This window comes from Ambystoma mexicanum, chromosome 3p (assembly GCF_040938575.1).
Source record: "Ambystoma mexicanum isolate Mex_15411 chromosome 3p, UKY_AmexF1_1, whole genome shotgun sequence".
In the NCBI taxonomy this organism is placed as follows: Eukaryota; Metazoa; Chordata; class Amphibia; order Caudata; family Ambystomatidae; genus Ambystoma; species Ambystoma mexicanum.
The window spans coordinates 812,056,307-812,070,451 of record NC_090925.1 but is presented as its reverse complement, the minus strand read 5'-3'; the positions used below and the strand labels follow the sequence as shown (position 1 = coordinate 812,070,451).

Genomic DNA, 14,145 nt, shown 5'->3' with positions numbered 1-14,145 from the left:
GGTTAGAAGGAACAGTAAGCACAAGAGGAATTAACTAGTAGAAGTGAGAAGGAGGTCTCAGAAGCGAACTCACAGAGTGCCAAAGGCAGAAGCGACGCGAAGCAATGTCTGCTTCGATTCTGGATAAAGGATCACGTGAGCAGTTGGCCGTACATCAAATGAACGTGTAACAACTGGACCACTACAAGCAGAATGGGGAGAATCACGGGCATCCATCTTGGAACTGTTCGTAAGTAGAGTGCCGCACAAGCGGGTCCGTGCCCACAAAGACCACTTGCAGCGATGTGTAACACTACCCTCCTCTTCAGAGCTAGCTGGAATATTTCTGGAACACATATTCCGACTACATGGGCTTCCTTCCAAGATCATATCTGACCGGGGTCCACAATACATTTCACAATTCTGGAAACACCTCTGTCGGGTACTAGGAATCCAACGTGCCCTCTCTTCAGGATATCACCCCCAAACCAACGGAGCCACAGAACGTGCAAATCAGACCCTGGAACAATATCTCAGAAGTTTCGCCACCAAGGTCCAGGATGACTAGTCTCTCCTGATACCGTTGCGGAATTTGCTTACAACAACTCTGAACATTCAGCGCTACAGACCAGCCCTTTTTATTGTAGTCAGGGGTTCCATCCATCGGTTTTACCCTCGATTCTTCCTTACCCTACACCAGTACCTACTGTTGACTCCTGGATCGAAACTCTTGTCAACATTCATCGGGAGGCTAAAGAACACTTAGAAAAAGCCATCTTACCGACCAAGAGGTATGCGGATTCCAAGAGAAGACCAGGTCCTTCCTATACAGTCGGTGACCGAGTGTGGTTGTCATCAAAACTACTCCCCCGACACTTGCGACCAAACAAGCTGGCTCCCCGCTACTATGGTCCATTTCCCATCAAGGTGATTATCATTCCTGTCCCATATCGAATCAAGCTACCTGACTCCTGGAAAAGAATTCATCCAGTTTTTCACACATCCCTATTGAAGCCCTACGTCCAATCCTCTTGAAGATCCAGTAGACCTCCCCCTCTACTGGTTGACAACCAACTGGAACATGAGGTGTCCCGGATTTGTGACTGCAGGTATAAGCGGGGCCATCTTCAATACCTAGTGGAGTGGAAAGGATATCCTCCTAGCGAAAGGACCTGGGAACCTGTTTCAAATGTCAAGGCTCCTCGGTTAGTCAGAAGATTTCACCTAATACACCCGGGCAAACCTGGAGGAAAAGGCCTTCGGAGGAGGCATGCTGTCATGAACTTCAGATCACACCGCTTTTGGACCTCCTGGTCCTTGTCTCAACGGGGCTTACATTCCGTACTACTTCCAACATGGCCGTCCAGCGCTGAAGCCCTTGCTCGCTCCATGCGCTGAACGCGGCGTGATCTATTTATAGACCACGCCTTCCATGGCTCCGCGTGTCTCAATGCTATTGTAGAGTAGCCACAGACGTGTGTTCGTAGCTCGCGGTATTGTTTCCTTGTCCCAGTGCTATTACCCGCTCCTGACCCTTTCCCCCTTCCTGATTCCGAGCATTACTAGCTTTTCCCAGACTCCCAGATTCCTGGACTCCGCGCTCCCGGAACTAAATGCAACCTAGAACCAGACGAGACTCGAGCAGCGCTGTTCAAGACCAGGAGCGTTCGCAAGAAGGCAGTGATCGAAGACATCGGCAAACACCGTACCCAGGTGAGAAGGGGGGAACTCCTTGACAGTTTTGTAGTAGTGAAGGCTGTACTTGTGATGAAGAGAGCAAGAGCAGCAGTGCTGTAGTGGAAAGGATTGCGCCCCTCCTATGGTCAAGTGGTGAGGATATCTCGGAAATATTGTCAGGCAAGTGTTTTTGAAAAGATGCTGTCTTTTGTATAACAGTGAGAAGTAGAATTAAAGCAAGTAGCTTAGTGAGGTAATTGCGGTAATAACGAGTACCAAGAGCAATTGTGGGGAGCACCTAAAAAACTGAGTAGGGGTAAAAAGGGGGGTTCTTTGGATGAACATTTGTTGTGGCATGGGTTTGGCTCGCCATTTTGTCTGTGAAATTACCTTTCTGACTAGAAAACTCAAGAGCTCAAAGGTAGAGAACGGTTAAATATCTTGGCATTATGGAGGATGTATGAAAAAGGCAGGAAGGGCCGTAATGTTGAAATCATGGAGGGAGGGATGAAAAAAGGAGGGTGCGAGAATTCCTTCTGCACCTCCCCCATGCTATACTTTATCGCCTGCAGATGGGTACACAGAACCTGAGTTCGTACCGCCATTTTCCCCAGCGGCTAATCCAGCGGTTGCGAGATGGACACAGGTAATGCCCCCATCAGTTACAATTTCTAAGAACAGGGATCTTGAGGAAAGTGAAGGGTAACTCCTTCAATTGTTAGGGCTGCAGGGAGGTTGAAAACTGAGAGCGAGAAGGGGATAACTTGCCTGACTGCTAGGTTAGCAGATAGATTAAGGGTGGAGGAGTGAGAAAGAGTGAGGCCGACAGTCAAAAGAGAGGATGAAGGATTGAAAATGAGAGTGAAAGAAGAGGAATTTAGACCTTTTCCTGCTAGGATAAAGCATAGGGTGCAAGGAGTGGTAGAGACACAATAACAGGAAAAATTGACAGAAGCACTAAGGTTAGCGGAGGAAGAGGTAGTGCTGCTACGGCGGCAAAGAGATGAAGACTGGGTGGAAGTGAGAAGGCAGGTACGGGATGTAGAAGAAGGAAGGTGGAGACATGGGCAGGTTCTTGTTGGGTTGGACAAATCTGTTATCAGAGCAGTTGAGGTCGATATGGAGAACAGAGATGCTACCATAGGTACAGGATTTGAGCAGGGAGGGCGGGAGATGGCACCCTATGGTAGTGCTGATTATGCGTCTGTGCCTGTAGAAGTAGGGGATGTAATAGCTGGAATAGAAGATGAAGAGGGATGAGAATCAGATGTTGAGCAGGGTGTAGTCTCCCTACCTCCTGCTCCAGTAGTAGGGATAGAGAGCAGACCATGGAGCCATAGGACTTGCCAGGGTAATTGCTTGGATGTACAAGTAGTAGGGGAGAAATGGGTGAAGCCCCAATAAAAATGGGTGTAGATCAGTTTCTGTTGCTCCGGAAGGGTCTGGGAAAGGAGTATTATGACCTGTGATCACACATGGACACTCCCTTTGCTCACTGCAGGGGCAGGGAATTAGATGTATGCATTAGAGAAACATACTGCCGGTGTCATGTTGAGCATAGGGGACATGAAGAGCTTATTCACGACCCTAATGATGAACTGTGGAGGAGATTGAGACATTCAGGAGTTCTGTTGGATACAAATGACCATGATGGAGCGGCTTCTAATAATTGCTAGGCACAGGTATGCGGGGCCTTGCAGATTATGTATCTCGATACGCCTGATATAAATCCAATTCCAGCCAAAACGATGAAATTGAATGATGATCCTGCATCACATATCCAGTTAATTCAGGAGATATGGAGGGCAGAGACGGAAGAAGCGTGGGACAAAAAAGTGTCAATTTTTTACATGTTAAATAAGGGACTTCCGAAGGAAGTACAGCACATTTTAGATAAAGTGGCGGGGAAGGAGGTCAAAAGCTGGCCAAAAATTCAAGCATATATTGTGCATTTTTGTAAAAGAAGATGAGAAAAAGAAAAGGAGGGTCCGGAGCAGGCGCAAAATCAGAGGCTAAGCTTGTTCAGAAGAAATTGGCGAAGATTTGTTTGGAAGGGGCAGTAATTACAAATTCTATGGAAGGACAACAGGGGCAATTGGGGCAACAGGGACAGGGTGAATTGGGTATGACAAAGGGGTGGATGAATGTATTTGTATTTGTTTTATTTATAAAGCGCAGCCAAGCCCAGGGGCATACGGGCACATCAATTAATGCAGGTTACAGCACTTTACAGTTACATATAGTCGATAAGGAAGATACATACGTGTTGCAGAGACATAAAAGTTACAGTTACATACAGTAAATAAAGGCGGATGCAGTTAAATAGTACAGTATAGTATTTACAATAAATGCAGTAAGTCAGACGACAGGCCTAAAATCGGGAAGTTAAACTCTCGTTGTATCCAAATCCTGAAGCCAGCGCTTACTATTGCACTTGAATAAGTGGAAGGAGGGTTCTGATCTGAAGGGAGCAGGGAGTGTGTGCCATAGCTTTGATGCCTGTACAGGGAAGCTAGCCCCTCTCAAGTTATGGAGTTTGAATCTCTGTATGAACAATATGTTTGCTTGAGCCACTCTAAGTGGTCTTGAGGCCGTATGAGAAGTGAATTGGTTAGTGAGGTAGGCTGGGGCGAGATTAGCCCTAACTTTGTGTTTTAGAGCAAGAGTTTTGAGAGATATTCTGTGCTCTACAGGAAGCCAGTGCAGGTTGCGTCTAGTCTCAGAAATATGGGACTTCTTGGGAATGTTGAGGGCTGCCCTGATGGCATTATTCTGGGTTACTTGCAACTTATTAATGTTTTTGTGGCTAGTACCTAAGTAGAGGGCATTACAATAATCAATTTTGGACAGAACTAGGGTTCTGGCAAGTGTGATGCAATTAGGTGTGGAAATGAACATCCTGCAGGCGGTGATTAGTTTACAAGTATATGCGGATGACGTTGCTACCGCGTTGATTTGTTTGGAGAATGATAAAGTGGCATCAAGGTAAATGCCAAGAGTTTTAGTGTTGTTTGAGACAGCGATGGAGTTGCCATCTATAGTAAATAATTTGAAGGCAGTGTTTAGTTTTTTCAGTTTAGCATGTGTACCTAGGATAAGCAGCTCAGTTTTTTTGTTGTTTAGACAAAGACCATGTTGTGCCATCCATGCTTGTATTACTGAGTAGATTTCGTTGAGGGTTTTGCTGTCCGTTGCATAATCTCCAGGGATGGGAATGAGTATCTGGGTGTCGTCTGCATAGTTAGTATACGTGACACCCAGATAGTCAAGGGTATCAAATAGGGGCTTCGTAAAGACATTATAGAGCGTGGGGGACACACAGGAACCTTGCGGCACCCCACATAGTACTGGGGAAGGTTCAGCAGAGTCAGTAGGAGAAAAGACCCTCATAGTTCTGTTCGCCAGGAAGGAGCTGATCCAGGATGTGGCTGAGTCAGAGAAATGTGCTGCAGATTTCAGATGGTGGCATAGCGTTTGGTGGTTGACCAAATCAAAAGCTGCTGATAAGTCAAGCAGAAGGAGGAATGCTAGTTTACCATTGTGGGATCGTATCTATCCAGCTCTGAAATCTCTCCACTGGCTCCCAGTGGATGCAAGGAGTAAATTCAAAACCCTCTGCATTGTCCACAAGGCTTTCTGGGGCCTGGGTCCAAAATACCTTCAGCTATCCCTCCGCAAATACTTCCCCTCTCGAGCTCTTTGCTCCTCTACCTCCAACTCACTCAGGGTCAGTCGTTTTTCTAAGAAACGAGCTGGGGGTAGATCTCTGTCTTCGGCTGGGGCCTCCGTCTGGAACAGCCTCCCTGCCACTCTAAAACTTGAGGAGAACCATCTCCGGTTCCGGAAGCACCTCAAGACCTTCCTCTTTTCTTCTGCCTTCGCTCCCCCTCTCCCCTGCTGATCTGTTCTCTCTTGGCACCGTGCACCTGGCCACCCTCTGTCTTTTGGGCCCAGGAACCTGCTCATCCTGCCACCCTCCCGCACTGCCTCCGGCCACCCCTTACACTGGGGTCTGTATCTGTACCCATACAGCCCCCCCTTTTTCTTCCTGCACTTATCAGACCTTCCCTGTCTGCTACCTTACACCTAGCACTTGCAAATTGCTAGCTGCATTACCACTGTTTGTTGCCTTTATTATTTATTTATTGTTATTTATCTGTTTCTCCTCTGCTTCGCACTTTCCACCTCTCCCCCCTTCCATGCACTTTTCCCCTCCCTCCTCTCCCATGCACTTGCGCGTTCCCAATGTCACTGGGCCTAGTAAGATCGCTGTTTTGTTCTCCCCTGTTCCCCTCCCTTGCCTTGTCGCGCTCTGAAACACTTGTGTACGAGCGCGATAGAAATAAAATATCAATAAATCAATCAATTGTCATTTAATGCTTGAATTTGAGTGGTGAGATTTATCAAGGCAGTTTCCGTGTTGTGTCTTGGTCGAAAACCGGATTGCCTTAGTCCCAGTAGATTGTTAGATTCTAGATATACCTGAATTTGCAGGTAGGCTGCTCTATCTAGTATTTTTAGGAAAAAGGGTACTGTTGTTATCGGCCTGTAGTTACACGGGTTGGCTGGGTCAAGAGTCGGTTTTTTGATTAGAGGAATGACCCAAGGGTCTTTTAAGTTATCAGGCACTACTCCAGTTTTGAAGGAAGCGTTGATAAGGTTAGTAATAAATGGGGAAAGTTTGTGTGCTGCTGCTTTGATGATCGGAGCAGGGCAGGTGTCACCTTGGCAGTTAGAGGGTTTTTAGTTTCCTAATGATGTTTTCCACTTGCCAGATTGACATGTGTTTGCTCCCGGTCCAATGCGAATGAGAGGGTGTCCGAGGGCCAGTGTTTTTGGAGGTAGTCCTTTTTTCGTTCCCCGATGCTAATATGTACCAGGAGTAGGACAGCCCACACGGGTTCCTGATGTGTCCAGTCCTGTCTGTTACCATCAATCTGGAAGGGGAATCTGAAAGAGGAACCCTGGATAGGTGTGCAAGTAGGTGACAAAAGTTCTCATTCATGGTCGACACAGGGGCCACAAAATCTTGCATTAAGGAAGGTGAGTTATCCCGCAGGTAGAACAATGGACACAAAGGGATTCTCTGGGGCTATCCTGTAGGTTCCTTATACTGAAGATCTTCGTATTAAGGTATGTACTTTGTTATATTGTACAGGCAAACTGGCAAATCTTTTGGGAAGAGACCTCCTGAGCAAACTGCTTATGACAATTGCCTTCACAGAGAAAGGTATAGTATGCTTGACTCCAGGTTTGTATCAGGTAAGATAAATAGCTTATTTGCATGCCCATTGTGGTGACAGTGGGATCAGAGGGGGTCCCTGTCCATTGAACAATGTTCCTTAATAGGGTGATGGTCTTGTTGAGTTGGTCCTGGGAATCAGAAACCAGACATGGCAGGTACCAATGGAGTTTTTATTTTGGCCTGTTGTGCCACATGAAGTAACACCAGGCACCATTGTTATGATTCGGTAGTGATCAAGAAGATCAGGGTGGTTCTCTCAGGCTCAGATGAGGAAGGCAGAGAGTGGTGCACAGTGCTGTGCATCGATTCAACCTTATTGCTGAGGGACGTGTCCTACAAGCAATTGTTCGAAGACACAGGAGAGATGGTCTTTGAGATTGGGGTGCCTTGCCAGATAGCGAGAGAGAAAAGGGAAGTACCACAGACCATGCTCGTTAAAAGTACATCAACATATTGAAAGGAGGATTTGGGAAAGGTGCCGGACCATTTATAGACCAGCAATCCATTTGATGTGGGCTACTAAAGAGTGTTGAAGCAGTGCGAATAAAATTGAAACCTGGTGCAATATTGTCTAGAAAGGCAGACGAGGGGATTTACGAGACCGTTGTGGCATTGTTGAAGCAAGGCATAATACAACCTTCTGTGTCCCCATGCAATATGGCCATCTACTCTGTGAAGAAATCAAAGGGGTCCAGTTGGAGGATGGTCCACGATTTGCACCCCCTCAATAACATTGTTGAGGTGGAATTTTGGGTGGTACCGAGTCCTGCCACCATTCTCTTTAATATCCCTACTGTGTCGACCCATTTCATGGTGACAGATTAAAAAAATTCAATTTTCTCTGTTCCCTTATACCCCAATTCTGAGGACCCTCATGGTGTTTACGTATTGTGGTCAGGGGTTCGAGCATAAGAGGTTGCCCCACGGGGTACCCTGAATCTCTGTGTCTTTACTACGGTGTTTCAAATGAATCTGGGGAATTTATGTGTGTCCTGTACTGTAATTCAGTACGTGGATGATCTGTTGGTTTGAAGCACTTCAGAGTAGCAGTGTCGAGGAGATTCAATAACGCTCCTCACCCTGCTCGCGTAGAAAGGGTACAAAGTAGACAAAGAAAAATTGCAGTACTGACAGGCAGGTAGTATATTTGGGGCAAGTAATATTGACTGCAAGAAGAATGTTAATGCCAGAGAGAGGCACCACAGTCCAGAATACGCCTCTGCCAGTCACAGTGAAACAAAGGCAGTTTTTGGGGCTCTGTAATTACTATAGCTCATGGATGTTTGATTACTCAAGTTACATGCGGCCCTTACTGCAGGGGCTTAAGGAAGCGCAGAAGTGGAAAGGTCCAATAGGGTGGTCTGAGGAAAAGGGGACTTGCTTTTGGGAACACAAGGCTGCGATCAGCAATGCTCCGGTCTTGCCGACCCCCGAATTACGAGAAACCATTCTATTTGTTTTCACAAAATCGAACGGGCAGGTGATGAGAGCAGTCCTGAACCAGCAGACATTGTTAGGCCACAAACCTTTAGCGTATTACAGCAGACTCCTAGACCAAGTGATGCAGGGACAGTTCCCTTGTGAGCAAGCTTTAGCAGCAACGCTTTTGCAATTAAAAATTCTTCTACCATTACAATGGGTTGCACAGTGACATTGTGCATTGGGCATGTAGTCTTTGCAATTTTACAAAAAAGTCAACGTTAACGACTCATTTTTGGGATATGAGGTCACCCACAGCGCCTGTGCACTTTAAGGCTTAGCCAAGGAGGGGATTTCGTAGTCCAGGACACCTTCTGCCAACCTGCCAAGCTTGAACCCGTAGTGAGCTAAGGGTGGTGAGTACTCATACCACTTTCCAATGGCCCCTAGTTCCTCCATACTGTTTTTTACGCACAAAGGATCCCTTGTGGTCCTTGTCTTGGCTTGGGGGGCTCTTGCATCCAACAGTTGGGGATAGCTTTGTTCTCCGTAGCAGACCTGCCCCTGACTCTTGGAACCAAATTCCTCACACTCCCGTGTCCTCTTCTAACTTTTTCTTCCAATTGAAGTTTGTCCTTTGTGAGCTTTATGCATCGACAAGCGTTTTTACGCACAAACATAACAATCTTTACACAACGCTCCAATCTTCATAGGGCTGGACTTCTTAATTAGGGATTTCCATTTCTAGAGTTGGCCATTGTGATAAAGTTTGTTTGCTTTCCCTCCTCACAGGTTTTGGCGGAAATCTGCACTTTACCGCATTGACCGAAAAAATTGACTGTACATGTATTTACATAGTGTGTGTTTAAGTAGTACTATTACTGTGTTCTTCATGATTCACTTGTGTTTGTTCTGGGCCTAATAAATAGTGTATTTTTGATATACTACTGTGTAAGGGTAATTCTTGTCGTCCTACTGTGTGTGCTCATCCAAGACCTCGATAACCCCCACTACTCCTGAGACTTAGCCTTGATTGCTGTTCAAGCTACCTTGAATTGTCCTAGCTAACTTCGCAGAAGTGTTTTCTGTTACACTAAACAAGACAGGCCTCCTGAACATCTGTTCACCAGATCAGAGTTCAGAAATCCATTATAACAGATGTGAATGAGGGGAGCGCAATATGCGAGTAAACTTGTTAAAGCACACTGATCTTTCATGATACTCTTAGATGTTTTGGTGTGTTGTGGACTTACATGAACTTTCGAACAACTTTGAACATAAATTAATTTTTAATTTTTTTAAATTTAGTTTGGTAAGGTGGGTGGCAATGACAAACTACAAATGGTACTGCTGCGGATTAGGCTCTGTCTGTTTTAATCCCTGGTATTGTCCATAGTCACTGGGGAATTTCTCACAAATTGCTTGTACCACACAGGCAGGTATTAATCGCCCAACACAGAATCCAAGTCTTCCATGCATCCACCATGTAAATGCGTGATAGTCCACAAGCCTGTACCACCTGTGTAAGAAATACAGAAATGGTTTACTTGAATGAACCCAATGATTGCATTTATTTTGTTTGCATTACCTTCTAAAATGTAAGGCATTGTTATGCTTTAAAAAGTACCTTTTCAGGCAAAGTACTGACAGTACTTGTGATTTCAAGTAGGGATAAATTAGAAATGTGAACACCCATTCCAGCAAAAACTGTTTGGGACATAGGGAATTTTGTTTTTAACTTCCAAGTGAAAGAAACGTAATCGTTCAGACATTAAATCTAAGGATTAATACTTTGGTTTGAGATTAGAAAGAGTAATGTATTCGATTTACAGAAAACATCTTTCGTCATTGATCCGGCAAAGTTATAATGATGTAGGAGAACAACATAAAATGTTAGCTGTCTCGATTGTCAAATGTACAGCATATATAGAGTAAACTTACTTTTAACTTGGATTATGAGGGCGAACTTTAGCTCGAAGTTCAAGCATAAGAAACATCATCCTTCGCAGCACAGATGTTGTAAGGCAGGCTGCCCTGAAGTCATGCGGCTCAGTAATGCATGGCTGTGGTGTGTCATTTGCAGCAATGTAGGCGAAGCACCCAGAGTTTTCTCTGCAACAGCAGTTCTCCACCACAGTTGGTATAAGCTCACAATGATGGCAGGTATGCCAGGTGGAAACGTCTTCCATGCGGCTGGGTTCAGGCTCCAGTGATTGATCGTCATGACTTTCATCTGATTCCTCATTGTTTCTGGTTCTTTCTCTTTCAAGTATTTCCTCTTCTGAATATTCAGGCTCGTGCAGGTAGGGTTGCATTTTTACCATAGTGCCTGAATATTGAAGAATTACAACATCAACAGTGAGAAAAATAAAAATGTTTTTGTTTGTATACAGTAATAAAATGAGGTTTTGCATTAAAATTGAATGCTAAAGAAAGAGAAGAAACAGCCATGTTACGAAAACTCATTGTGCAATGACATGATTTATAGACTCAAACGTTAAAACTCCACAAAGAAACAAGTAAAGAAGCCATGTTAAAGGAGAATTTAAATATGGTTTGGTAAAGACATGTGTACATAATATAAGAGATGTTTAAATAAAAAGCGACTACTGAGTTCATTAATTTTATGTAAGTACCGCTTCTAAGTGCGTTGTAAGTGGAAGATAGCTGAACTAAGCAGAAACAAGACAGGGAGACTCAAAATTGAATACACTGGCATGAAAGGAAAAAGAAACTCGAATGTTGTGTGATCAGAAAGGGTTTGTTTATACTTGTCAAGGAAATTAGACATCTAGGCAATTCCATGGACACACATCAATGATTGCATACAGAGAACGTTGACATGGGACGTGCATTGGTGTTGTGAAAAGGGGTGTGAGCATCTAGTGATGTCAGCTTTAGTGGTGGGTGATCTGAATTACTCCTGCAAGGGCACTTGAATTTAGGGCGATGGATCAACGGATAAGATTAGCACAAGATGGCAGTACCAGGCCCATCATATTGCCATGTGTAAATGTGAGAAAAACTAAGGTAAGATGCATTGAACATTTTTTTAAGATCGATCAATGTATGCTCTAAAATACATGCCGATCGATTGGCCGAATAACATTTTTGAGCAAACTTCCCCTTAAATGTATGCAGTGCTCTGAAGCGTGCCAAATACTAATATATGAAGAAGGAAAAAAAATTGCAAACAACAAAATAGACCAAACTATTGGCTTTGCCAATGCTTGTTTATTATCTATTGTTATTCTAGATATCCATTGTTATCTATGGTATTTATTTATATTCTGGGTATCCATGGTAGCATTGTTTTTGCTGGCATCCACTGTCATCCATGATATCAAATGGTATCCTAGGTTTCTACATGTAAGCAATAAATTGTGTCCAAACTCTGGAGCCTAACGCTATTTGGCTCCTTATTAGTCATGTGGTTAAAGATGTAGCACAATGCCCAATTGTGTTTACATGTAGCCTCTCTGTGATCTCCTAACACTTTCACCCTCTTGTTTTGCAGGCCAGTGAACACCGCGCTGTATACTGTGCGCGTGGGGGCATATGGATTATCCAACAAAAGCCCATATGAGATGACATCAGCAGTCCTGCAGATAATCATCAACAGCGATTACACCACTGTTGGATCCTTGGGTGACATCTCGCTCCTGAAGCTGCAAACGCCCGTCACTTACTCTGACTACATCCTTCCTGTCTGCCTTCCACCAGCCTCCTTGCAGATCCCAGAGGGAACGAACTGCTGGGTCACAGGCTGGGGAGCGACTAGCTCATCTGGAGGTAATGGCAAGTGGCATCACACGAGAGAAATTGGGTGATATCCAAACTGGCGGGTGTCCCTGTGCATTCCACAGGGGCCTTTCTTGGCATGCAAACGTCTCTTGAGCAAAAGTGCCTGTGACTGTAGGTTGCAACTAGTACTAAGCCTACTGCATAAAGACTGACTGAGAGGTAATGGCGCCTTGCAGTAAAGTGGCAGGGCCGCTCTAAGCCGAATCCATGATGCATCTATTAATGTAAACACTCATATAGGGTTTCCCGCCTGTAGGATGCGTATGGTGGGAATGGGTACAAATACCACCTACCTAAGCGATTTGACCACATTAGTTCGGACATGGGATGCATAGTACTGCAATGTGATGATACTGCTTACTTACCCCATTCAGTACTTTCTAAGTACCTGATGCAGTTAATATTCCAGGCAATTGCAGCACATAATTAGGTGACATTTTCAAAACAAATAGTAATTAAAATTCCATGTTCCATGTTATGCATATCATCAGTCACAATGGGCCTTTGTTTAATCCGACGTGAGCCTCTGTGCTGTGTTGTAAGCATTGGTTTTTCAGAAGGTAAAAATATTGCAATGTCCCACCTATTTCTTAACTCTTGAGCTGACCAAGAGTTACGGATAGAATCCTCTGGCCCCAAAAGTCAAGGGAAAGAGCGGTTTTCGATACCACAGGGCTCCTTCAATGTACTCTCCTATCCTGCAGTCTAGAGACTGATGGGCCATGTGTTGTGACCCTGCAAGGTATGTATAGGAGCCTATCTAGGTGACATTTTCATCTACAGTCAAAACCGGAACAAGCCCATGAGGTCATCATATCTGATGATCTAATCTGTGAAGACGGCACCTCCTAAATCCCCTGTCAAGTATCTGGGTGTTCAAGTAGGCAATTGTCTCGGCCAGTCCCAAGAATGAAAGTTAGAAACGGTGCATAAGATCCCACGGCCTACCACCAAGAATGCACTGCAAGCCTTTTTATGGATTACATTTGTGATAATCGCCTGACCACTGATGGACCAACGAAAAGCATCCCAACCAAACTGACTAGGCTGACTGGGGTTGCTACTCTCCGAAGAATGCAAAGGCAGTGAAAAGCCAATGCCTATTAGTAGGAGGTTATTATTGAAGGTGCACAACTAGGAAACGATAGATGGGGAATTGGCTAGCAATTAAATGGGCTACAATGGCCGCAAAATATTGCCTAACAGGCCAATACTTCCTGATTCCTACTGACAAGCACCTTTGACCTGGCTAGCAAGAAATGAAAAAAAAAAAACCTTGCATCATGAAATGGTTCTTTGGTTTACATCTTCACACCTTTACTATAAAGCATTGACATGTCAAATGTTTAAAGTCAAATGTCTATTTCCTGAGTAGGGATCTCATAGCCATCCAAGAAAGAACAAGGGGGAGGGTCGTAGAAAGGGGGAGCGTGCATGACAAAGTCACATTCAGGAGGCTAAGGGATGAGTTCCTGGAGACTCTGGGAGCCAAGGACCACTGTCTGGACCACTATGCTGAACCTAGGGGCGATATACAGCAGATCCTCCTCAGACTCTACCCAATCTCTAGCTTTGTAAACTCTGTGTCATAGCCTGCCCAAAACATGCCCAGGGCCACCAAGCATAAACTAAACCACATATTGAGAAACTATGGCAGTGATAAACTCACATGCTTTAGCACTAAAATTCCGGCATTAGCATAATTGGCCTAAAAACATTTGATCTAAAACATTTGATCAAACTATTTTATTTTCGGGGGAAATTTAATGAAATATATATATGGGGGTGGGTAAGGGTATAGATTAGGTTGAGGGGAAGTGGGGGGGGGGTGGTTGCAGGGGGGTCTCCTCCACATTTCAGACTGAAAAAAGGTCAAATGTGATTAGGTCAAATGTTTTAGGTCCAATAGACTCAAACCAAAATTCCCACTCACACCGCTCTGTGAGATGCTTTTTTCAAACAGCACGGAACATACCACTGTGAGTGACACATGCACAAGCCTAAATCGCGCCGTAAGCTGT

General features: G+C 44.7%; 1 protein-coding gene across 1 annotated transcript in view; it reads left to right on the top strand.

Moving 5' to 3' along the window:
* Positions 1–14,145, top strand: part of LOC138580919 (serine protease 33-like) — a 393,743-nt gene that overhangs the window by 288,173 nt on the left and 91,425 nt on the right. Inside the window, exon 4 of the mRNA XM_069651851.1 lies at positions 11,838–12,112. Coding sequence (XP_069507952.1) covers positions 11,838–12,112 — 275 coding nt within the window. The remainder of the gene's footprint in view (positions 1–11,837; positions 12,113–14,145) is intronic.